At 40.9% G+C, this 25,495-nt stretch overlaps 1 protein-coding gene across 1 annotated transcript; it reads left to right on the top strand.

Annotated features, from left to right (window-relative positions):
• Window positions 1–567: 567 nt before the first annotated feature.
• On the top strand, window positions 568–20,859 carry pola2 (DNA polymerase alpha 2, accessory subunit). The gene is made up of 18 exons (XM_062965310.1): window positions 568–727; window positions 1,461–1,585; window positions 2,538–2,623; window positions 3,030–3,087; window positions 3,232–3,338; window positions 4,191–4,384; window positions 5,897–5,985; window positions 8,184–8,339; window positions 9,946–10,008; window positions 12,764–12,806; window positions 12,921–13,045; window positions 14,287–14,325; window positions 14,610–14,683; window positions 15,765–15,873; window positions 18,394–18,500; window positions 19,241–19,300; window positions 19,591–19,717; window positions 20,573–20,859. The coding sequence occupies exons 1-18, from the start codon at window positions 631–633 to the stop codon at window positions 20,717–20,719; spliced, it is 1,806 nt and encodes a 601-aa protein (XP_062821380.1). The 5' UTR covers window positions 568–630; the 3' UTR covers window positions 20,720–20,859.
• Window positions 20,860–25,495: the final 4,636 nt, after the last annotated feature.

The raw sequence follows: 25,495 nt of genomic DNA on the forward strand, positions 1-25,495 counted from the left end.
AAAAAAATGTACAATACATCAACAAACAATAGCATGCACCAGTAGTAGCATGTACACATTAACCAGAAAATTAATAAACACTTATTAAAAACATAGAATTAAATCAGATCATCTGGGATCAGATATTGGGTTATAGGGATCTGAAATCCAAGACAAAAAAGTAGATTCAGCCTTAAGAGATCATCCACATTGAAGAATTATAGCAGTTTGAGACCACTTTTAACTACCACTTGGCTCCATTCTGAGCTTTGTAGACTCCTTAGAAGGATAAATGCCAAACCAAACTACAAATCCCATCACTCCATAGGCTTGGGCTGTGGTGTCAAGCTGCTATATTCCCAGTATCTAAAAACACTGGCCGTCTAGCTTTTTTTGGACTTCAACGCCCAGAAGCCCCAGTTAGTCTTGTCAATGGCTAGGAATTCTGGGAATTGAAGTCCAAAAAAGAACCCGGAAGACACTTTGGATAGAGGACCTCCCATTGGAGCGTTGGCACGCCCACTTAAGACGCAGGCAGCCAATCACAAGCCTCCTTTTCCATATAAGGCGTAAAGGGGGCGGGGTTTTCCTTCTTTTCCGGTTCCTCCTTTCCTACGGTCTGTGGCGGGAAAAACAAGGCCCTCAGAAGCAATGGCGTCTTCGGCCCTGGAAGCCGTGGAGGCCGAGCTGACGCTCTTCGGGCTGGACGTGGCTGAAGGCGAGGACGAAGACGCTTTGGCCCAGAAGTGTAAGTGCCTGGCATCCACACTGTGAAGTTACCGCACTTTGATACCGCTTTAATTGTTGTAGTTTGGTATTCCAGCTGAGGCCTGGCCCAAGCGTTAGCCTATGACTTCCTTTGGACGCTATATACATATATATAAATAATACAAATAATGATGCTATACTAATAATATAATATATTGTATATAAATATTTATTTTATTTATTTACTATATTTATATCCCGCTCTTCTGACCCCGGAGGGGACTCAGAGCAGTTTACAAATCAAATGTGCATACAGTTTATTAGCATAGCACAATTTAAGCATTAAATTACTATATTGTACTATATCATTATATGGTAATATTATTAGTAATATTAAATTTAATATATAATTTATAATTAATATTAGTATATTATTAGTATAATATTGTATTACATTATAATGTTATTAATATAAGTATATACAATATATTATATATTTATAAATTATTGTATATTATATATATTTATATATATATATAATCTATGTATGTAAAATTAGCATAGCAGAGGAGACAAGATGGCACAGGAGACAAGATGGAACTATTTTATAATATAATATATTATGGTACATTGGAGGTACAGTACTATTATATTAAATATAATATTGATGATAATATTATAATGTAATACAATATAATAACACACTAATTTAATTGTATATTATATATATAGTAAGAAAATAATTATGTTGTGTTCCTCTCTTTCCGTCACAGTGGAGGAACTTTGCTTGCTGCACCGGGTGGAAGAAACTGAATTGGCGGAGGAATTGGTTGCCTTCTTTGCCACAAAGGGAATCCTTCATCTTACAGTTAATGTCCTGCTTGATTTTCAGCATAACGTAAGGGATTTAATGCATTATTATATAGATATTATTATTATTATTATTCGTTCATTATTATTATTATGTGTTCATTATTATTATATATTTTATTGTTATTATATTTATTATTGCTGTTATATGAATTATAATACAGTAGAGTCTCACTTATCCAACATAAACGGGCCAGCAGAACGTTGGATAAGCGAATATGTTGGATAATACGGAGAGATTAAGGAGAAGCCTATTAAACATTAAATTAGGTTATGATTTTACAAATGAAGCACCAAAACATCATGTTAGACAACAAATTTGACAGAAAAAGTAGTTCATTACTCAGTAATGCTACATAGTAATTACTGTATTTACGAATTTAGCACCAAAATATCATGATATATTGAAAACATTGACTACAAAAATGTGTTGGATAATCCAGAATGTTGGATAAGCGAATGTTGGATAAGTGAGACTCTACCGTATATTATAATAGAGTCTCGCTTATCCAACCTTCGCTTATCCAACGTTCTGGATTATCCAACGCAGTTTGCCTTTTAGTAGTCAATGTTTGGTAGTCAATGTTTTCAATACATTGCAATATTTTGGTGCTAAATTCATAAATACAGTAATTGCTACATAACGTTACAGTGTATTGAACTGCTTTTTCTGTTGATTTGTTTTAAAACATGATGTTTTTGATGCTTAATTTGTAAAACCATAATGTAATTTGACATTTAATAGGCTTTTCCTTAATCCCTCCTTATTATCCAACATTTTCGCTTATCCAACGTTCTGCCGGCCTGTTTATGTTGGATAAGTGAGACTCTATATATATTCTGCTTATTATTATATTTTATTATTATGTACTATAATATAATATTTATTATTATATATTTGTTACAGTATTATATATTATAATATATATATATTATATTTGTTATTATGTATTTATTATATATATGTCTGTATCTTCCAGGTGCTTAATAAGCGAGTTGCGAAACCTCCGGCGAAGAAAGAGACTCGTCCTTCCGCTGCCGAAGAGACCAACGCCATTCCTGGGCCGTATCTTCAATAACATGCAATTGGAGAGGGCTAATGGGGCAATGGAGTATCATTATTATACTAATAATATTACCATATAATAATATAGTACAATATAGTAATGTAATGCTTATATTTTGCTATGCTACTAATATATTGCACGTTCATTTGATTTGTAAGCCGCTCTGAGTCCCCTTTGGGATGAGAAGAGCGGGATATAAATGTAGTAAATAAATAATAATAATAAATAAATGGCAGAATTTTTGGGTTCTAAATTGGCTGTGCAATTAGATCCAAGCGTATTGCTTCCCATTCCCTTTCCTGAGTGGTTTCGGCGTGGTGGTTGGGGGAAATAGACCTTGGCATTTGGGAGTTGTAGTTGCTGAGATTTATAGTTCACCTGAACCTGATCCTTAGCTCTGCTCAGTCCCGACCTCGATGAAGAGGACGAGGACCTCTTGGATGCCTACACTTCACCATCGAAAGTAAGTCTGCCTAGATACAAAGACCTACAGTACTCCCTACCGAGAAATATTGCACTGTTTTCTGCCGCTTCTGTAATGTTTGATGTGAAAGCTTTTGGCCCTAGGTTGGATCCTCACGCTTTGCTATCTTGAACTGTCTTGCAGACTTCCCAGAAGCGGGAGATCACGACGCCTGAGAACCCACACCCGAAGCGGACCCTCTCCGGGCGCAGCCCACGTTTGGCCTTTTCCCCCAATAGCTTCTCCCCCAGGTCAGGACCCCATAGCAGCATATCTACCCTATATACTCGAGTATAAGCCAACCTGAATATAAGCCAAGGCACAAATTTTTACCACAAAAAACTGGGAAAACATTGACTCCCGTATAAGCCGAGGGCAATAAATTACAGAAATAAAAATAGATACCAATAAAATTACATTAATTGAGGCATCAGTAGGTTAATTGTTTTTAAATATTTACATCAAGCTCAAATTTAAGATAAGACTGTCCAACTCTGATCTAATCATTATTCTCATCTTCAATGTAAATATGCTTATGTATACTTTTAATAATAATAGAGTAAGATAATATAGGTAATAATAAATACAGAAAAATAATACATGTAATAGAGTAAAATAGTAAATGCAATAATAAGATCAGAGTGAAATAAAATGTATTAATAATAAAAATAGAGTAAAATAATAAATGTAGTAATGCCAATAATAATAGAGAAAAATAATAAATGTAATAATGCCAATAATAATAGAGGAAAATAATAAATGTACCATATATTCTCAAGTATAAGCTGACCCAAATATAAGCCAACCAGGACCCTCACCTGAGTATAAGCCGAGGGGGGCTTTTTCAGTCTTAAAAAAGGGCTGAAAAAATTTGTCTTATACTCGAATATATACAGTGTCTATACACATAATTAAAGTGTATGTATGTGGCATGGGTCTCCACTCACACAGACAGGTCATTTGTGTAGATGTTATAGGCAGTAAGAGCACCTCAAGCTTCGGGGAGCTTTTGTTCAGCCCTTCCAAAGCTCCCTGCTTGGGCGGTGATGGCACGATCGTCAGCATAGATGAAACTCTATATTTCTCTTTCCCTGCCTCCAAAGCGCTACTCCGTCCCAGAAATACGCCTCTCGGAGCCAGCGTGGCGAAGTGGCCACCTCGTTCGGATCCGTTTTGGGCGCATCCTGGAGCGGGAACGGGGGTTCGGAGACTTCCCTGAAGCTGTTCAGTTCCGACAAGGATTCCCTTCGCAAGCCCTATAAATACATGTTCCAGGACCTACGGGAAAACCGAGAAGGTAATTTGTGCATATGTATGTATATAGGTATGTAGCTCTGACCTGAACTACATGCATACATATACCTATGCATGTGTTGACTGTTTATTGCCTATGTTTTGTTTAGCAGTTGTTGTATTTTGTATGTCACACCTCGAGTGTTTTGTGAGCTGCCTCGAGTTCCTCTGGGAGATGGTGGCAGGATGTAAATAAATGTATTATTATTATTGTTGTTGTTGTGAGCCGCCCCGAGTCCCTATGGAAGATGGTGGTGGGATGTAAATAAATTTATTATTATTGTTGCTGTTGTGAGCCACCCCAAGTCCCTCTGGGAGGTGGTGGTGGGATTTAAATAAATTTATTATTATTAATGTTGTTGTTGTGAGCCATCCCAAGTCCCTCTGGGAGATGGTGGCGGGATGTAAATAAATTTATTATTCTTGTTGCTGTTGTGAGCCATCCCATGTCCCTCTGGGAGATGGTGGCGGGATGTAAATAAATTTATTATTATTAATGTTGTTGTTGTGGGCCATCCCAAGTCCCTCTGGGAGATGGTGGTGGGATGTAAATAAATTATTATTGTTGCTGTTGTGGGCCATCCCAAGTCCCTCTGGGAGATGGTGGCGGAATGTAAATAAATTTATTATTATTATTGTTGCTGTTGTGAGCCATCCCAAGTCCCTCTGGGAGATGGTGGCGGGATGTAAATAAATCTATTAGTATTGTTGTTGTTGTTGTGAGCCATCCCATGTCCCTCTGGGAGATGGTGGCGAGATGTAAATAAATTTATTGTTGTTGTTGCTGTTGTGAGCCGTCCCAAGTCCCTCTGGGAGATGATGGCGGGATGTAAATAAATTTATTATTAATGTTGTTGTTGTGGGCCATCCGAAGTCCCTCTGGGAGATGGTGGCGGGATGTAAATAAATCTATTAGTATTGTTGTTGTTGTGAGCCATCCCAAGTCCCTCTGGGAGATGGTGGCGAGATGTAAATAAATTTATTGTTGTTGCTGTTGTGAGCCGTCCCAAGTCCCTCTGGGAGATGGTGGCGGGATGTAAATAAATTTATTATTAATGTTGTTGTTGTGGGCCATCCCAAGTCCCTCTGGGAGATGGTGGTGGGATGTAAATAAATTTATTATTGTTGTTGTGAGCCGCCCCAAGTCCCACTGGGAGATGGTGGCGGGATATAAATAAAGTTTTATTATTATTATTAATATTATTGACACAAAGACACAGTATGACACAGCCAACGACACATATATGCTGGGTTTTGTATCACGAAATCACAAGTCGAGCACTTCCCAAGTGTTTTGGACTGTGTTATGTATTATCGTTATTATATGGGTTGTGATCACTTGGTGATCAGGAAGGTACTTTGTACATGCTCAGAGAGGGGCCTGTGTTTGAGAAAGATGACATGTTGGGTGTTTTGTGAAGGGTTTCGAAATAGTTTTTGTTCTCTCCTTGCTTCCTGTGTTTTGATATTGGCTCCCATCTTCCATATTGTTATTGTTTATGTGTTTTCCCAACAGTCCTCTCGTATAAAATTGAAGAATTAGGCGAGGCACTAAAGGCCCATTACGGCATTGAGGAATTTTCCTCCCTGATCATCCCTGTGCAGGTGAGCTCTGGGCCTAAGATTATATTGTTACTGTGTTGTGAATGGCCTTGCAGTTTCAAAGCCTGGCTGCCTCAGACGCTTTGAGGTCTGTTGGAAACTAGGCAAGTGGGTTTTTTATCTATCTATCTATCTATCTATCTATCTATCTATCTATCTATCTATCTATCTATCTATCTGTGGAATAATGTCTAGGGTGGAAGAAAGAACTCTTGTCTGTGAATGTTGCAATTGGCTACCTTGATTAGCACTGAATGGCCTTGCAGCTTCAAAGCCTGACTGCTTCCTGCCAATCAAGCTGGCCATTTGCAACATTCAGACCTGCCTCCAGCAGACAGTAATAATAACAATAATGTTAATAATAACTTTATTCTTATATCTTGAAGGGACATAAGTTGTTATTTTTATCATATGGGGACCAAGCCCAAAAAACAGCATAAAATACAACAGCAAAATGCATTTAAAACATATAAGCATATAAAAAAAAGCATATAAAATGCAGTAAAAACATACTAAAGAGTTCTTTCTCCCATCCTGGACATTATTACACACACACACACGGTATATCGTTATTGAGATGAGATGTAGACGCTGCCTGTAAATATCATCTTATATCAGTATGTGAACAAAATTTTAAAAAATTGTCTGTTCCTGGGTTGCTGTGAGTATTTCCAGGCTGCCTGGCCATGTTCCAGAAGCATTTATTCCTGATTTTTCACCCACATCTATGGCAGGCATCCTCAGAGGTTGTGAGTTTCTTTGTGAGGCTGGATGGCCATCTGTCAGGAGGGTTTTGATGGAGCCTTCCTTTACATTGAATTTGATTGCATTGGATGGCCTTTGGGTTCCCTCCTTTCCCTAGGATTCTATTTAGTAATACTATAGTAATATTTGATAGTAATGATTTTGGAGATTCATCTCTGGGGATGGCCATCTGTCGGGAGGGTTTTGCCGGTGTCCACCATTCACATCTATGGCAGGCATCCTCAGAGGTTGCGAGGTTTGTTGGAAACTAGACAAGTGGTGTTTATATATCTGTGGAATAATGTCCAAAGTGGGAGAATAAAAGAACTCTTCTCTGTGAATGTTGTAATTGGCCACCTTGATTAGCATTGAATAGCCTTGCAGGTTCAGAGTCTGGCTGCCTCCTGCCCAGGGGAGTTCCCTGCCTTCCTGCCCAGGGAAGCTGACCCAAATATAAGCCAACCAGGACCCTCACCTGAGTATAAGCTGAGGGGGGCTTTCTCAGTCTTTAAAAAAGGGCTGAAAAACTAGGCTTATACTCGAGTATATACAGTAATACATTAATTATTTTACTCTACTATTACATTTATTATTTTACTGCATTTATTATTATTACATTTATTATTTCACTCTATTATTACATTTATTATTTTACTGCATTTATTATTATTATTACATTTATTATTTCACTATTATTATTAAAAGTATACATAAGCACATTTACATTGAAGATGAAAATAATGATTTAATCAGAGTTGAACAGTCATAAATTACAGTTTGATGTAAAGATTCAAAAACATTTAAACTACTGAGGCCTCGGTTAATGTAATTTTATTGGTATCTCGGCTTATACAGGAGTCAATGTTTTCCCAGTTTTTTGTGGTAAAATTAGGTGCCTCAGCTTATATTTGGGTTGACTTATACTCAAGTACAGTAGAGTCTCACTTATCCAACACTTGCTTATCCAACGTTCTGGATTATCCAACACATTTTTGTAGTCAATGTTTTCAATATATCGTGATATTTTGGTGCTAAATTCGTAAATACAATTATTACTACATAGCATTACTGCGTATTGAACTAATTCTCTGTCAAATTTGTTGTAAAACATGTTTTGGTGCTTAATTTGTAAAATCATAACCTAATTTGATGTTTAATAGGCTTTTCCTTCATCCCTCCTTATTATCCAACATATTTGCTTATCCAACGTTCTGCCGGCCCGTTTATGTTGGATAAGTGAGACTACTGTTTATACGATAATATATTTATGTGCTATAGGTTTTGATTGTTAAGATTTTAAGTGTGTATAGATTTGGTTCCGTTACATTGATAAGTCTGATTCCTTCTTTAATCGCAGTATTAAAGTTAATCCTAGTCCTGGGAGGAAGAAAAACTCATTGTGCACCATACCTTGAATGTCAACAATGACCCCTATGTTACGATTTCCTGATTCTAAGGACCGCGTGATCGTTGTGGGCCAGGTGGGCTGCGATGCCAACGGCAAGCTCAACGCCAAGTCCGTCGTCCTGGAAGGCGACCAGGAACATTCCTCAGGCGGCCTCGTCCCGGTGGACGTCTCGGAGCTCCCGGAGTATTCCCTCTTCCCCGGACAGGTGAGATACATACAGTCTATACTAATAATACCATGTAATAACATTAATTATATATTATATATTACATATAATTTTACTAATAATATTACAGTATAGCGGTATATTTTAATATCTATATATATAAAAGAGTGATGGCATCAGGGCAGCGGACAAAACAAGAAAACTACAGCCCCCCCAACCTCGAAATTTGACAACACAACCCATCATTCACGGCTCTAGGTTGATACAACAAAAAGAAAATAAAAATAAAATCCTAATTACAGGGAGAGGAATAATACTTTTTATCCATTTACTGCTAGTTTGAAAGCTAAGCTCCGCCCACTTGGTCTCCTAGCAACCTACTCAGCCCAGGGGACAGGCAGAGTTAGGCTTCACTTAGGCCTCTTCCACAGATTATCAGATTTTAACTGGATTATATGGCAGTGTAGACTCAAGGCCCTTCCACACAGCTATATAACCCATTTAGAATCTTATATTATCTGCTTTGAACTGGATTATCTTGACTCCACACTGCCATATACTCCACTTCAGTGTGCATACTAAACATAAAGACAACCATACAACAGACATTCAATACCACCACCACCTCAACAATTTCTCACCAACACCACCAGACAACGCCACAGCAACGCATGGCTGGGCACAGCTAGTAGTAATATATAATGCTAATATTATGCTATGCCAGAATTTCATCATAGTATATTTATTGTATGTTGACCTCATTTGTTTCATGACTTGTTTTATTGTTGATTGACTGTTTCATTGTTAAGTTTTTATATTGTTTGTGACCTGGGCTTGGCCCCATGTAAGCCGCCCCGAGTCCTTTCGGGGAGATAGGGCGGGGTATAAAAATAAAATTATTATTATTATTATTATTATTATTATGTTAATAATATAGTATATTGTATGTACATATAATTTGTAAGCCACTCTGAGTCCCCTTCGGGGTGAGAAGGGTGAGATATAAATGTAGTAAATAAATGTATTAAATAAATAAATAATAAATAAATAATTTTTAGACTTAGGCTTGCCCAAAGTCTGAAATGACTTGAAGGCACACAACAACAACAATCCTAATTAACTTGACTATCTCATTGGCCAGAAGCTGGCCCATAATTCCTATTGAAATCCTGATAGATTTATGTTGGTTAAAAATGCTTTTATTTTTAAATACGGTAATTTTCAATTGTTGATGTTTTGCACTACAAATAAGACATGTGCAGTGTGCATAGGAATTTGTTTATATTTTTTTCAAATAATAATTCAGCCCCTCAACAGTCTGAAGGATTGTGGAACAGCCCTCTGCTTAAAAAGTTTGAGGACCCCTGCTCTGGAGGGACAGAGCGGTTGGAAGTGTTTCGGAAGCCTTCCTTGCCTTGCAGAACCTCTGTTTGTGAATTTCATTACAGTATTTGCAAATGTGCTGGTGTGTACGCTTTTCCTATTTCTTTCTGAGTCCCCAAGCATCACTGACCCTTCTAGTGAGTTATCTCTTCTTCCGATGTGGGCAAGAGACTTTATTTACGCGCCTGGACTTCTAGGAAAGTTCAGGCTTGACGGGAAAATTAGAAATTCTGGAATTAACTCTCATTTTTCCTATTTTCAGGTGGTGGTCATGGAAGGCATCAACAGCACCGGGAAGCAGTTTTTTGCATCCAAGCTGTATGAGGTGAGACAGTTGAAGTAGTACTGCTACTAATAATAATAATATATTATGCTACCAATTTAAATATTACTGTATAAGCCTAGTTTTTGAGCCCTTTTTCAGGGCTGAAAAAGCTCCCCTCGGCTTATATTCGAGTGAGGGCCCTGGCCGGCATATGTTTGGGTCAGCTTATACTCAAATAGATAGGTAATCAGAGTTGGACAGTCTCATCTTATTACAGTCTCATTATCATCTTAAATTACAGTTTTATATAAATACAATAGAGTCTCACTTATCCAAGCTTCGCTTATCCAAGGTTCTGGATTATCCAATGCATTTTTGTAGTCAATGTTTTCAACATATTGTGATATTTTGGTGCTAAATTCGTAAATACAGTAATTACTACATAGCATTACTGCGTATTGAATGATTTTTTCTGTCAAATTTGTTGTATAACATGATGTTTTGGTGCTTAATTTGTAAAATCATAACCCAATTTGATGTTTAATAGGCTTAATCATAGAATCATAGAATAGTAGAGTTGGAAGAGAACTCATGGGCCATCCAGTCCAACCCCCTGCCAAGAAGCAGGAAATCGCATTCAAAGCACCCCCGACAGATGGCCATCCAGCCTCTGCTTAAAAGCCTTCAAAGAAGGAGCCCCCACCACAGTCCGGGGCAGAGAGTTCCACTGCTGAACAGCTCTCACGGTGAGGAAGTTCTTCCTGATGTTCAGGTGGAATCTCCTTTCCTGTAGTTTGAAGCCATTGTTCCATCACGTCCTAGTCTGCAGGGCAGCAGAAAACAAGCTTGCTCCCTCCTCCCTATGACTTCCCCTCACATATTTGTACATGGCTATCATGTCTCCTCTTAGCCTTCTCTTCTGCAGGCTAAACATGCCCAGCTCTTTAAGCCGCTCCTCATAGGGCTTGTTCTCCAGACCCTTAATCATTTTAGTCGCCCTCCTCTGGACGCTTTCCAGCTTGTCAACATCTCCCTTCAACTGCGGTGCCCAAAATTAGACACAGTATTCCAGGTGTGGTCTGACCAAGGCAGAATAGAGGGGAGCATGACTTCCCTGGATCTAGACGCTATTCCCCTATTGATGCAGGCCAAAATCCCATTGGCTTTCTTAGCAGCTGCATCACATTGCTGGCTCATGTTTAACTTGTTGTCCACAAGGACTCCAAGATCTTTTTCACATGTACTGCTGTCTAGCCAGGAGTCCCCCATTCTGTATCTTTGATTTCCTTTTTTTCTGCCGAAGTGAAGTATCTTGCATTTGTCCCTGTTGGACTTCATTTTGTTAGTTTTGGCCCATCTCTCTAGTCTGTCAAGATCGTTTTGAATTCTGCTCCTGTCTTCTGGAGTGTTAGCTATCCCTCCCAGTTTTGTGTCGTCTGCAAACTTGATGATTGTGCCTTCTAACCCTTCGTCTAAGTCGTTAATAAAGATTCTGAACAGAACCGGGCCCAGGACGGAGCCCTGCGGCACTCCACTCGTGACTTCTTTCCATGATGAAGACGACGCATTGGTGAGCACCCTTTGGGTTCGTTCGCTTAGCCAATTGCAGATCCACCTAACCGTAGTTTTGTCTAGCCCACATTTTACTAGTTTGTTTGCCAGAAGGTCGTGGGGGACTTTGTCGAAGGCCTTACTGAAATCCAGGTACGCTACATCCACGGCATTCCCTGTATTGACCCAACTCGTAACTCTATCGAAAAAAGAGATCAGATTAGTCTGGCATGACTTGTTTTTGGTAAATCCGTGTTGACTATTAGTAATGACCGCATTTGTTTCTAAGTGTTCGCAGACCACTTCCTTAATGATCTTTTCCAGAATTTTGCCTGGTATCGATGTGAGGCTGACCGGACGGTGATTGTTTGGGTCGTTCTTTTTTCCCTTCTTGAAGATAGGGACCACATTCGCCCTCCTCCAATCTGCTGGGACTTCTCCCGTTCTCCAAGAACTCTCGAAGATAATTGCCAGTGGTTCTGAAATAACTTCCGCTAGTTCCTTCAATACTCTTGGATGTAGCTGATCTGGCCCTGGGGACTTGAATTCGTTTAGAGCGGCCAGGTGTTCCTGGACAACTTGTTTCCCTATTTGGGGTTGGATTTCCCCCAATCCTTCGTCCATTCCATGTTGCTGAGGTTGAAGATGGCTTTCTTTTTGTGAGAAGACCGAGGCAAAGAAGGCATTAAGCAGTTCTGCCTTTTCCCTATCTCCTGTCGCCATCACCCCATCTTCTCCTTGCTTTTCCTTAATCTCTCCTTATTATCCAACATATTCGCTTATCCAACGTCCTGCTGGCCCGTTTATGTTGGATAAGTGAGACTCTACTGTACTTATATTAATAATACATTGGACAACCTCTGTACCAAGTTCAATGACGTGAATAATACACTAATATTCAAACTGTTCCGCTGGCTGACAATAAATTTCCAGGCAAACTGCAAGATGTTGGTCTTTTGAATGTCATCTGTAATCATGTCAGATTTCATCGAGTCCATTTTGCAATATTATAATAATAATAATACAATATAATAATATGAATTATGTAATATATATTAAATGTAATATTATTAGTAATATTACCATATAATGATATAGTACAAAATGGTAATTTAATGCTTATATTGTGCTATGCTAATAATATATTGTATATTCATTTGATTTGTAAGCCGCTCCTCCGGGGTGAGAAAAGCGGGATATAAATGTAGTAAATAAATAAATAGATATTGATCCCACAAATACTTTGGATTCCTTCTCTCTCCAGGGAGTTCCCCTTCCGTTTCATAAAGCTACGGATTTGCTTGAAGGTGAGTCGGATCCTGGGGTCGCATCTTGTGGGTCTAGGCTTTGTTATATGGTGGCGCAGACCCACGTCAAAGCCCTGCAGCTGTGAATTTCTCCAGCCTTGTCCTTGCTTTCAGGCGTAGAGCCCCAGATGGTCCTGGTTGCCTGCGGCCCTTACACCACGTCCGACAGCATCACCTACGACCCTTTGTTGGACCTGATCGACGTTATCAATAAAGACAAGCCTGATGTTTGCATCCTGGTAAGGCAGAAGCTTCCGAATGCGCACTGGTTACAGTATCATCGGCATATTGGAGTTCTATAACAGACTCTGCTTAAAAGGAGGCATCACCAGGAGACTCCCAGGCAATCGATATTACATTAGAGTTAGAAAGGACCCCCAGAGGCCATCCAGCCCAACCCTGTTCTGCTATGTAGGGCGACACAATCAAAACCCTCCTGACAGATGGCCATCCAGACTCTGATTAAAAGGAGACGCCACCTGGAGACTCCCAGGCAATCGATATTACATTAGAGTTAGAAAGGAGCCCCAGAGGCCATCCAGCCCAACCCTGTTCTCCTATGCAGGGCGACACAATCAAAGCCCTCCCGACAGATGGCCATTCAGACTCTGATTAAAAGGAGGCACCACCAGGAGACTCCCAGGCAATCGATATTACATTAAAGTTGGAAAGCAGCCCCAGAGGCCATCCAGCCCAACCTTATTCTGCTATGCAAGGCGAGACAATCAAAGCCCTCCCAACAGATGGCCATCCAGACTCTGATTAAAAGGAGGCACCATCAGGAGACTCCCAGGCAATCGATATTACATTAAAGTTGGAAAGCAGCCCCAGAGGCCATCCAGCCCAACCTTATTCTGCTATGCAAGGCGAGACAATCAAAGCCCTCCCAACAGATGGCCATCCAGACTCTGATTAAAAGGAGGCACCATCAGGAGACTCCCAGGCAATCGATATTACATTAAAGTTGGAAAGCAGCCCCAGAGGCCATCCAGCCCAACCTTATTCTGCTATGCAGGGCGACACAATCAAAGCCCTCCCAACAGATGGCCATCCAGACTCTGATTAAAAGGAGGCACCACCAGGAGACTCCCAGGCAATTGATATTACATTAAAGTTGGAAAGCAGCCCCAGAGGCCATCCAGCCCAACCTTATTCTGCTATGCAGGGTGAGACAATCAAAACCCTCCTGACAGATGGCCATCCAGACTCAGCTTGTAAACCTCACAGCTCAGAGTTGGCGAAAGCATGGCCAGTGCCTGGGGATTATGGAAGTTGTAGTACATCTATAAGTCACTTTGCTTACCCCTACACTACATTTTTTCACTTTCCTGGCAGAGACTTGGATTTTTGTCTAAGCTTTGCAGTGTTTTCCAAGCTTGGCAGCAAAGCACATCCTTTACCCCCTTTTTTAAAAGCATAGCGTTGCTTAACTTCTGTTTTTCCCCCTTTGGATAACTTGGTTTCCTCCGATTGTTTGCAGCTGGGGCCCTTCCTTGATGCAAAGCACAAGCAAGTGGAGGTGAGTTCGGGGTGTTTATTTATTTACCGTGTCGGAAGTGAATTGAGAATATGGCTATAGTGTATAAAAAAACCACAAACAAAGTTAAAAACTTAGCATTATACTCAATTTCCCTTGGCTCCTATTGATACAGTCTGGAATCGCATTGGGCTTTTTCGCTGCAGCACCACATTGTTAGCCCATGTTCCTAAGACTCCTGGATCCTTTTGGGACATAACATTTTGAACTTGTATGTGTTGGGCCACTGGGCTCCCTCCCGCTGAAGACTCTCGTGTTACTTTTAGGCTTGTCAGTTCACCAGCTCCTTTGAGGACGTCTTCAAGGTCTGCCTGAAAACCATCATTGAAGGGACGAGGAGGTAAGGACTCGGCCCGGCCCTTGCATTGATCGGATTTCTTTGCGTTCTCTGTTGCTAACACTGCAAGCCAGGTCTAGTTTGAGTGGCATTTCGGCTCACAGTGCTCTCTGGATGGAGGTGAACTACAACTCCCACAAATCAGGGTGAATTTCCCCCAAAGACCTCCAGTATTTTGTGCTGGTCATGCGGGCTCTGCGTGCTGAGTTTGGTTCAATTCCATCTTCAGTGGAGTTCAGAGTGCTCTTAGATTGCAGGTGAACTATACATCCCAGAACCTAGAACTCCTATAAGTCATGGTGAATTCTCCCCAAACCTCTCTCTCCAGTATGTTCAGTTGCTGATCAATTCCTCTGCTTGCTGTGTGGCATAGAAAAGAAGAGGAACGGGTTAAGGGAGAGGCAGTGGGGGGGGTCATGCAAATCCCACACCAATGGAGAGTCAGGAAGACTGGGATGTCTGTGGTGGAGGAAAAACAAAATCTAGGAGGATGGTGTTTATGGAAGACCTTGGCAGGGCTCTTGGATACACTCTATAACTGGGGTGTCTGTGGTGGAGGAAATACATAAAATCTAGGATGAATTGTCCCCGTTGGAAAGCCTTCCCTTGAGTGGTGGGCAGGATGGTGTTTGTGGAGGACGTTGGCAGGGCTCTTGGACATGTACAATGTACTCTATAACTGGGATGTCTGTAGTGGAGGAAAAACAGAAAATCTAAGGTGAAATTGTCCCTGTAAGAAAGCCTTCCCTTAGGTGGTGGGCAGGATGGTGTGCTTGGAGTATCTTGGCAGGGCTTTTGGACATGTTCACGGCGCTCGCCATAACCTGCAATGTCATTGGAGGGAGGGCCATTGGTGGCTCCTGAGTAGTGGGAGCTATAGTAAGAAACACTGGGATGTCTGTGGTGGAGGAAAAACAAAATCTATTATTACCATTGACACAAGACAGAGCATGACACAGTAGACGAGACATATACGCTGGATTTCACATCACAGAATTGTTGTTGTTATTATTGTTATTATTATTATTATTATTATTATTATTGTGTGTGTTTATATATTTCTCTTTCCTCCCCCAAACCGTAGTGCTGGATCACGCCTGGTCATCGTCCCGTCTCTGAGAGATGTCCACCATGTCTATGTTTACCCCCAGCCTCCATTCTCCGGCTCCGATCTGTCGAAAGACGACGAGAAGGTACCATGTATACTTGAGTATAAGCCGACCCGAATATAAGCCAAGGCACCTAATTTTACCACAAAAAAACTGGGAAAACATTGACACCAGTATAAGCCGAGGGTGGTAAATTTCAGAAATAAAAATAGATACCAATAAAATTACATTAATTGAGGCATCAGTAGGTTAAATGTTTTTGAATATTTACATGAAGCTCAAATTTAAGAGAAGACTGTCCAACTCTGATCAAATCATTATTATCTTCTTCAATGTAAATGTGCTCATTATCCTTTTAATAATAATAATAGAGTAAAATAATACAGTAGAGTCTCACTTATCCAACATAAATGGGCCAGCAGAACGTTGGATAAGCGAATATGTTGGATAACAAGGAGAGATTAAGGAGAAGCCTATTAAACACCAAATTAAGTTATGATTTTATAAATTAAGCACCAAAACATCATGTTATACAACAAATTTGACAGTAAGAGTAGTTCAATACACAGTAATGCTATGTAGTAATTACTGTATTTATGAATTTAGCACCAAAATATCATGATATATTGAAAACCTTGACTACAAAAATGCGTTGGATAATCCAGAACATTGGATAAGCGAGTGTTGGATAAGTGAGACTCTACTGTACATGTAATAATAATAATAAATACAGGAAAAATACATGTAATAATAGAGTAAAATAATAAATGCAATAATAATAAGATCAGAGTGGAATAATAGAGGTATTATTAATAATAATAAAAATAGAGTAAAATAATTGTAATAGTAGCAACAATAATAGAGAAAAATAATAAATGTAATAATACCAATAATAATAGAGAAAAATAATAAATGTACCATATATTCTTGAGTATAAGCTGACCTAAATATAAGCCAACCAGGACTTTCTCATGGGAGAAAGAGATGAAAACATGAACGGACTTTACTTGCTTCCCTTTGCCCTAAGGCATTGCTAATAACTGAGCCACCACTAGGTGGTGCTGGTGGTTAAAGAGAGGCGGCCTGTAAACAAAGGGCAACATTTGGCAACATTCCTCCTGGGGACCCCGACTTCCAGACCCTCCCAGCCAGGCTCGCAGCCTAAAAGTGGGGAAGGACCCCATCAGTATTTTAAGTTGCACTATGAAGGATCTATGTGCCATGTTTGGTCCCGATCTATCAAGCCATGTAGAAGTTTTGCAGAACAAACATACATGTATACTTAATATCCCATGCCTGGATTGGGGAAAGTGAAACGAAAGTACAATTTGGTGGGGATTTTTGAAAAGTTCTTGTCCAAGTTCCTTCTGAGGGTGGAGGAGATTGCATTTCCAATCTGCCAGGAAACGTGTGTCATCCTGAGAAAGGAAACGGGGACTTCCCTTGCTCGGTTTGCATAATCTCAGCCAGTCCTTTCCTCTTCGTTTTCAGGCAACTCCCTCAAGAGAAACCTTACCTCAACCCGACCCTTGAATTTCCCACCAGATAATCCCCTGTCTTGCATTAGGAATGCTGGGATGCACAGTCCAAGCTTGATCTTAACTTCTGTTTGCATTGTCCCTTATCCGAAAATAATGTGGATTGATGCTGTGGAGCTGGGCCCATAACCAATGTGAGAACAGGTCTCCATTGATGGGGAGATATATGGCTTCTAATGATGTGGCCTAGAATCGCATCGGCTTTTTTGGTTGCTGCATCACACTCTTGGTGTTGTGACTCAGACTTTGTGTGACTCTGATGAGGATTCTGGGATGCAGTTTCAGGATGATGGGATTCAGGTTCAATATGACTCTGATGGGAATTATGGGATTCAGATGCTGAGTGTTCCTGCTGTGGGAGATGAGGAACAGGGAGGCTTTCCCATGGGAAGAAATGATGTTGTTAATGATGATGGTTTTCAGGTGCAAGAAGCAGAAAGGGAGAGCGGTTCCCAGCCTCAGTTTGATAACACTAATGAGCTCTGTGGCCTTGAAAGCAAAAACGATGAGGCTGCTTCTCTAGATCGGGCTAGTTGTCTGGAATTTCGGGGGTTGCGCAGAAGTCTCAGAATAGCAAATAAAAGGGAGGTCAAAGGGCAAAGAAATGCCTTCATGTTATGCTATTAAAACAGTCTGCTAAGAGAGAAATCTTTGTCAAAGCAATTTCCTCACTTGAATCAAGAACCAAGTCTGCTCTCCTGTATTATCTTGTATCCTGGATGTATTCTCATTTCTGGGATTTTGGATTCGTTTTAAGGACCTTGTTTCATGCCTAATGTTCCCATGGATTTATTCTATAGCCTTTCTTTTGTAACTATCTTTTGTAACTGAACTTTTGCCTTTTATGAACTATCTTTTCCCTAATTCCTAATAAACCACAAAAGACTATGATCTGTATACAGCCTGGTGTCTTTAACAAGGTGAAGCTAACCTGAGGTGCGACACTTGGCTTGTGTTCCTCTTGTATGTCTTTTAAAAGCTGATTGTATTAGAAGTCTGCCTTGAAGGCTCCGCTGTTTTACAAACAAGCAAACTCTCTCCCCTTGCCTGTTTTGTCTCTGTTCAGAGGGTGCTCTTTGTCTCGGACCCCTGCACGCTGGAAATCAATGGGGTGGTTGTGGGCCTGACCTCGGTGGACCTGCTGTTCCATATGGGCTCCGAAGAGATTAGCAGGTACGTGGTGTAATTTGGAGGAGGCACTGGGATGTCTGGCTTCTTGAAATGGATTCGAGTCTCTTAAGGCCAGAGGATGCACTAGGGAAAAGGCTGTCAGGGAATTGGCCACCCTGACTGATTGATGAGCCAGGTCCCACCTCAGTTCACCTTGCAAACGGGCGAAAGTGGCACCGACAAAGAACGACAACTTCACTGATTTTATCTGCTGATCCCAGCGGCACTGATGCTTTATTTATGCTAATATATACAGTGCTAATTGACCAAAGCTGTCAGGACACATCTTGCCTCTGCAAGATCAAAAGGCAACTTTTTCGTCTCAGAGTTCGTTCTCTGTATACTGAAGCACCTCCACTGCATTCCACAGCCATCTTCCTGTCAGGTAGCACAAACGGAAGTCTGTCATTTGCCCTTCCAGCAATCGATCAGGGCTTGCTGCAATTAACATCTTGACTGCTGGAATGTTTGCCGGAATGAGTGCACGCAATTCCACAGAAACAATAGATTAAACATTTCACTTCATATCACAAAAACACTAACAAAGGCAGCACAATGAAGGTAAAGAGGTAGTATAGGAATATCTGGCTACTCTAAATGGATTCAGGTCTCTTAAGGCCAAAGGATGCAGTAGGGGACATGATGGGAATTGTAGTCCGGTGACATCAGTGTTGGCTGGTTGCAAACCTAACATGATTTTCCAACCTTTCGCAATATTTTCTGCCTCCTGTTTCCTTGCCCAGGTCTTCCAGCGGGTTGGATCGCTTCTCTCGCATTCTCAAGCACATCCTGACTCAGCGCAGGTAAGATCTGTGGCCACAGCATGCCTCTCTCTCTCCGTTCCCCAATCTGCCTTTGATAGGGATTTTTGGCTGCCCTTCTCTGGATATATTCCGGCGACAGAAACGTGCATGGTGCCTTTTTTTGGCCTTGAATGCCGAGACCGCAGGCACGCCTGGAAGCCCAGCTTGGCATCAGGTTAGTCCCCGGGGGGAGAGAGGAGAAGCGGCAGCTGCAACGAGAGTCTCCGCATGTGGAAGTAACGGGATCCTCTCTCTTCCCCCCCCCCCCGCCCCCTTGCCATCCCGGGTAGCTACTATCCGCTCTACCCTCCCGCGGAAGAGATGAACGTGGACTACGAGCATTTCTACCCGTACGCCTCTCTGCCCGTCTCGCCAGACGTCCTCATCACCCCGTCCGACTTGAAGTTTTTCATCAAGGTGTGGCTCTGTTTTTTGGGGACCGTCGGGATATCAGTGGCGTTCTGCTCAGTCCGATCACTGGAAAGGACTGGGAAAAAGCAAAATAAGTCCTAGAGCAGCGGTTCCAAAATATTTGTTGGCCCTTAACCCCTTTGTGACCAGATGATGCCGTAGGGCAGTGATTCCCAAAGTGGGTGCTGGAGCGATCCAGGGGGGCGGTGGTGGCACCTATTAGGACACGGGGGCGGGGCCTCTTCCCAAGTGCCGGAGACAGGGCTGAGCACCTGAGTCGCCTGTTAGAACACACGGGGTGGAGCTAGAGGAGTGGGTGTGGCCTCCTCCCAAGAGCCTGAGACAGGGCTGAGCCTCTATACCTCTCCTGAGAGGCCTTTTAGGACTAAAGGGTGGGGCTGGGGTGGGGGCGTGGCCTCTTCCCAAGAGCCCAAGAACACGGTGACGGGGTATAGAGATTCAGGCACTTGGGAAGAGGCCCCGCCCCCTCCTCTAGCCCCGCCCCCTGTGTCCTGGCAGGTGCCGCAGGACAAGGATAGAAGCTCAGCCCTGCCTCAGAGCTGGTAACTCCGCCCATCCCAGTCCTGGCTGCCCCTTTGTGGCCCCGCCCACCTCCCCCTCCCAGCCCTGCATCTTGGACTAGGGGAGAGGCTCAGCCCCGCCCTCTTGAGCAGGAGCCACGCCCACCCCTCTAAGCCACGCCCCCCTTTCCAGGTGGCACTGTGTGATATTTTTTCTGGAAAGGGGGCGGCAGGCCAAATAAGTTAGGGAACCACTGGACTAAGTGATGTTTGGTAGAGTTTTTCCGTTGTAAACACTGCGTTTGTGTTCAGCGCTTCCCTTGGTTTTGTGCCCCGGCAGGAGGTCCTCGGGTGCGTCTGCATGAATCCCGGCCGCCTGACCAAAGGCCACGTTGGGGGCACGTACGGGCGCTTGTATGTCCAGAGGAAGGTCTCCCAGGAAGGGCCCCGGAGCCCCTGCCTCTCCGCTCAGGTGGTCAAGATCTAGCCACGGCCGTTGCCCTTCGGAGAGGTCAAGCCAAATACATCTCGGAGCCGAGATGAAAAGCGATGGAAGGACTTTCGGTTTTGCAATTGTTTGGGGATCTTAATTTCAGCCCTGCCATTATAATTGTTATTCTCAGCCTATTATTATTATTATTATTATTATTATTATTATTATTATTATTAATGATAGTGGTGACGATGATTAATAAAGTTAGAAGGGATCCCAATGGCCATCTAGTCCAACCCCATTCTGCGAGGCAGGAAGACATAATCAAAGCCCTCCCGGCAGATGGCCATCCAGCCATCACATGATCATTATTATTATTATCGATGGTGATAGACTCCTAGAGTTGGAAGGGACCCCCAAAGGCCATCCAGTCCCAACACAATTTGCCGGGCAGGAGGACAAAATCAAAGCCCTCCTAACAGATGGCCATCCAGCCATCACATGATCATTATTATTATTGATAATGATGATGATAGAATCCTAGAGTTGGAAGAGACCCCAAGGGCCATCCAGGCCAACCCCATTCTGCTAGACAAGAAGACACAATCAAAGCCCTCCCAACAGATGGCCATCCAGCTATCAGATGATCATTATTATTATTATTATTATTATTATTATTTTTATAGAATCCTAGAGTTAGAATCTACTCCAAGGGCCATCCATTCCAACCCCATTCTGCCAAGCACAAAGACACCATCACACAATAAAATCCGATGGCCACCCAGCCTCGGATTAAAAAACTCCAGAGAAGCAATTATTATATCATCATTATTATAAAAGATTATTATTACTAGTATTATTGGTAGCTTGGGTACAAGGTGTTGCCCGGGTTGTTTGAATAAGTCAATTTTTAAAATTAAGTAAATTAATTAAATGTAATTAATTTAATTAATAAAACTTAATTAAATTAAATTAATTAAAATGTTATATTAAATGCATTTAATATTAATAGTATTATTTTGTAATACAATATAATACTAATAATACAATATAATGATATTTTTATATATATATATATATATATATATATATATATATATATATATTGTATTGTATGACACAGCAAACAAAATAGATATGCTGGATTTCATATCACAAAATCACAAGTCAAACACTTCCCAAGGACTGTGTGATGTATTTTCGGATGATGCATGCAGATCCCAGCAAGGTGGCCTTTTGCAGTTGACAGATCGTAATTTTGTCAATGTCTATTGTTTCCAAATGCCGGCTGAGATCTTTTGGCACGGCACCCAGTGTGTCCATCACCACCGGGACCACCTGCACTGGTTTCTGCCAGAGTCTTTGAAGTTCAATCTTGAGGTCCTGATAGCGGCTGAGTTTTTCCTGTTGTTTTTCGTCACTGCGACTCTCACCTGGGATGGCGACTTCAATGATCCAAACCTTTTTCTTTTCCACAACTGTGATGTCTGGTATGTTGTGTTCCAGAACTTTGTCAGTCTGGATTCGGAAGTCCCACAGTATCTTTGCGTGCTCATTTTCCAATACTTTTGCAGGTTTGTGATCCCACCAGTTCTTTGCTGCTGGGAGATGGTACTTGAGGCATACGTTCCAATGAATCATTTGGTCCACATATTTGTGCCTCTGTAGTCTGTCTGTGCGATTTCCTTATAGCAGCTGAGGATATGATCAATGGTTTTGTCAATTTCCTTGCACAGTCTGCATTTTGGGTCATCAGCTGATTTTTCAATCTTGGCCTTAATGGCCTTTGTTCTGATGGCTTGCTCCTGGGCTGCAAGGATCAGGCCTTCTGTCTCCTTCTTCAGGGTCCCATTCATTTGTCAAGGAACTTTCCATGCAATGTTTTGTTGTGCCAGCTGTCAGCTCTAGTTTGTAGTGCGGTTTTCTTGTACTGGTTTTTTGTCTGCTGTGCTTTGAGGAGTTTCTGATTTTGGACTTCAATCAAAGCAGGTTCTTCCCTTTACTTTCCATCTTCTGCCAGGGCATGTTCTTCTTCTTTGACTGCTTGTTTGACTTGTAAGAGTCCTCTGCCCCCTGATCTTCTAGGCAGATATAGCCGGTCAACATCACTGCGAGGGTGCAGTGAATGATGAATGGTCATGAGTTTTCTTGTTTTTCTGTCCAAATTGTCCAGTTCCATCTGTGTCTAGTTTATGATGCCAGCAGTATATCTTATGACAGGTATGGCCCAGGTGTTTATGGCCTTGATGGTGTTGCCTCCATTGAGCTTGCTTTTGAGGATTTTTCTGACCCTTTATTATTATTATTATTATTATTATTATTATTATTATTATTATTATTATTATCATTATTATAGAATTAGAGTTAGAAGGGACTCCAAGGGCCATCCATTCCAACCTCATTCTGCTAGGCAAGAAGACACAATCAAAGCCCTCCTGACAGATAGCCATACAGTCATCAGATGATGATGATGATGATTATAGAATACTATATTTGGAAGGGACTCCAAAGGCCATCCAGTTCAACCCCTTCTGCTGGGCAGGAGGACACAGTCTAAACCTTCCCAACAGATGGCCATATGTGCAGCCTTTGCTGCACCTATGGCAGGGAATTTCACCCTGGAGCCTAGTGTGTTTACATGCCCGTAGCCTTCAGCCGGGGCCCAAGAGATTAGCCTTGGACCTTGCTTCTTCCAATGTTTCTGGTATTTATGGCAGGGAAGCCATAACGCGTTTCCAAGCTTGCATTCAAGCCTGCGCTTGCTCATGTTAAAGCTGAATTTATGTTAAAGGACGCTTTGTTGGAGGCCCGCAGGCAGGAAAGGTGCTCGGGATTCCTTAATTCGAATCCTTTTTTATGTCTCTTGCTTTGCTGCCTATTTTTGATGATATGTTTTTGGAACTTGGATCGTTTTAATTACTATATATACATTGGAACGCCGCCCTGCTCGCTGCAAGGATGGTGGAAAGGTCGTTTTCAAACACCGTAATTAGCATTTTATGAATGAGGACAAGGTGGAGTTACTTAGGGTGGTTTCTGGGATGCTTGTGGTGGAGGAAAAACAGAAAATCTAGTATTGAAAATGACCCTGAATGAAAGAAAGTCTTTCCCTTGGGTGGCGGGCAGGATGGCGTTTGTGGAGGTCCCAGACACATATACACAAACATATTTTCCCTTTTATTATGGATAGGATAGGATTATAGGATACGATTATATGGTTATAGATAGGACCCATATATCTACCCATCCATCCATGTGTATGTATGTACAGTAGAGTCTCACTTATCCAACATAAACAGGCCGGCGGAACGTTGGATAAGCGAATATGTTGGATAACAAGGAGAGATTAAGGAGAAGCCTATTAAACATCAAATTAGGTTATGATTTTACAAATTAAGCACCAAAACATCATGTTATACAACAAATTTGACAGAAAAGGTAGTTCAATATGCAGTAATGCTATGTAGTAATTACTATATTTACAAATGCATTGGATAATCTAGAACGTTGGATAAGCGAGTGTTGGATAAGTGAGACTCTACTGTATATATGTATGTGTGTGTATATACTCGAGTATAAGCCGACCCGAATATAAGCCGAGGCATCTAGTTTTATCACAAGAAAACTGGGAAAACATTGACTCAAGTATAAGCCGAGAGTGGTAAATTTCAGAAATAAAAATAGATACCAATAAAATTACATTAATTGAGGCATTGGTAGATTAAATGTTTTTGAATATTTACATAAAACTCTAAATTAAGACTGTCCAACTCTGATCAAATCATTATTCTCATCTTCAATGTAAATGCCCTTATGTATCCTTTTAATAATAATAGAGTAAAATAATACCTGTAATAATAATAATAATAATAATAAATACAGGAAAACAATACAAGTAATAATAGAGTAAAATAATAAATACAATAATAATAATAATAATAATAAGATCAGAGTGAAATAATAAATGTATTAATAATAATAATAATAATGATAAATAGAGTAAAATAAATGTAATAGTAACAATAATAGAGAAAAATAATAAATGTAATAATACCAATAATAATAGAGTAAAATAATAAATGTAATAATAATAATAATAATAATAAATACAGGAAAATAATACAAGTAATAATAAATAGGTAAAGGTAAAGGTTTTCCCCTGACGTTAAGTCCAGTCGTGACCGACTCTGGGGGTTGGTGCTCATCTCCATTTCTATGCCGAAGCGCCAGCGTTGTCCGCAGACACCTCCAAGGTCATGTGGCTGGCATGACTGCATGGAGCGCCGTTACCTTCCTGCCGGAGTAGTACCTATTTATCTACTCACATTTGCATGTTTTTGAACTGCTAGGTTGGCAGGAGCTGGGGCTAACAGCGGGCGCTCATTCCGCTCCCGAGATTTGAACCTGGGATCTTTTGGTCCGCAAGTTCAGCAGCTCAGCGCTTTAACACACTGCGCCACCACCAGGGGCCCCAATAAATAAATAGTAAAATAATAAATGCAATAATAATATCAAAGTGAAATAATACATGTATTAATAATAATAAAAATAGAGTAAAATAAATGTAATAGCAACAATAATAGAGAAAAATAATACAGGTAATAATACCAATAATAATAGAGTAAAATACTAAATTTAATACTAACAATAATAATATCAGAGTGAAATAATAAGTGTATTATTAATTATAAAATAGAGTAAAATAAATGTAATACAGTAGAGTCTCACTTATCCAAGCTAAACGGGCCGGCAGAAGCTTGGATAAGCAAAGCTTGGATAAGTGAGACTCTACTGTACTAACAATAACAATAATAGAGTAAAATAATAAAT

This window comes from Anolis carolinensis, unplaced genomic scaffold, assembly GCF_035594765.1.
Source record: "Anolis carolinensis isolate JA03-04 unplaced genomic scaffold, rAnoCar3.1.pri scaffold_14, whole genome shotgun sequence".
Taxonomy (NCBI): Eukaryota; Metazoa; Chordata; class Lepidosauria; order Squamata; family Dactyloidae; genus Anolis; species Anolis carolinensis.

What these genes read in the sequence shown, in the direction of transcription:
- pola2 (XM_062965310.1), top strand. Translation starts at nt 631, where the DNA reads ATGGCGTCTTCGGCCCTGGAAGCCGTGGAGGCCGAGCTGACGCTCTTC. An exon ending in AGACGCTTTGGCCCAGAAGT is followed by an intron (nt 728 to 1,460) that starts GTAAGTGCCTGG and finishes TTTCCGTCACAG; the next exon opens with TGGAGGAACTTTGCTTGCTG. An exon ending in TGTCGAAAGACGACGAGAAG is followed by an intron (nt 15,874 to 18,393) that starts GTACCATGTATA and finishes GTCTCTGTTCAG; the next exon opens with AGGGTGCTCTTTGTCTCGGA.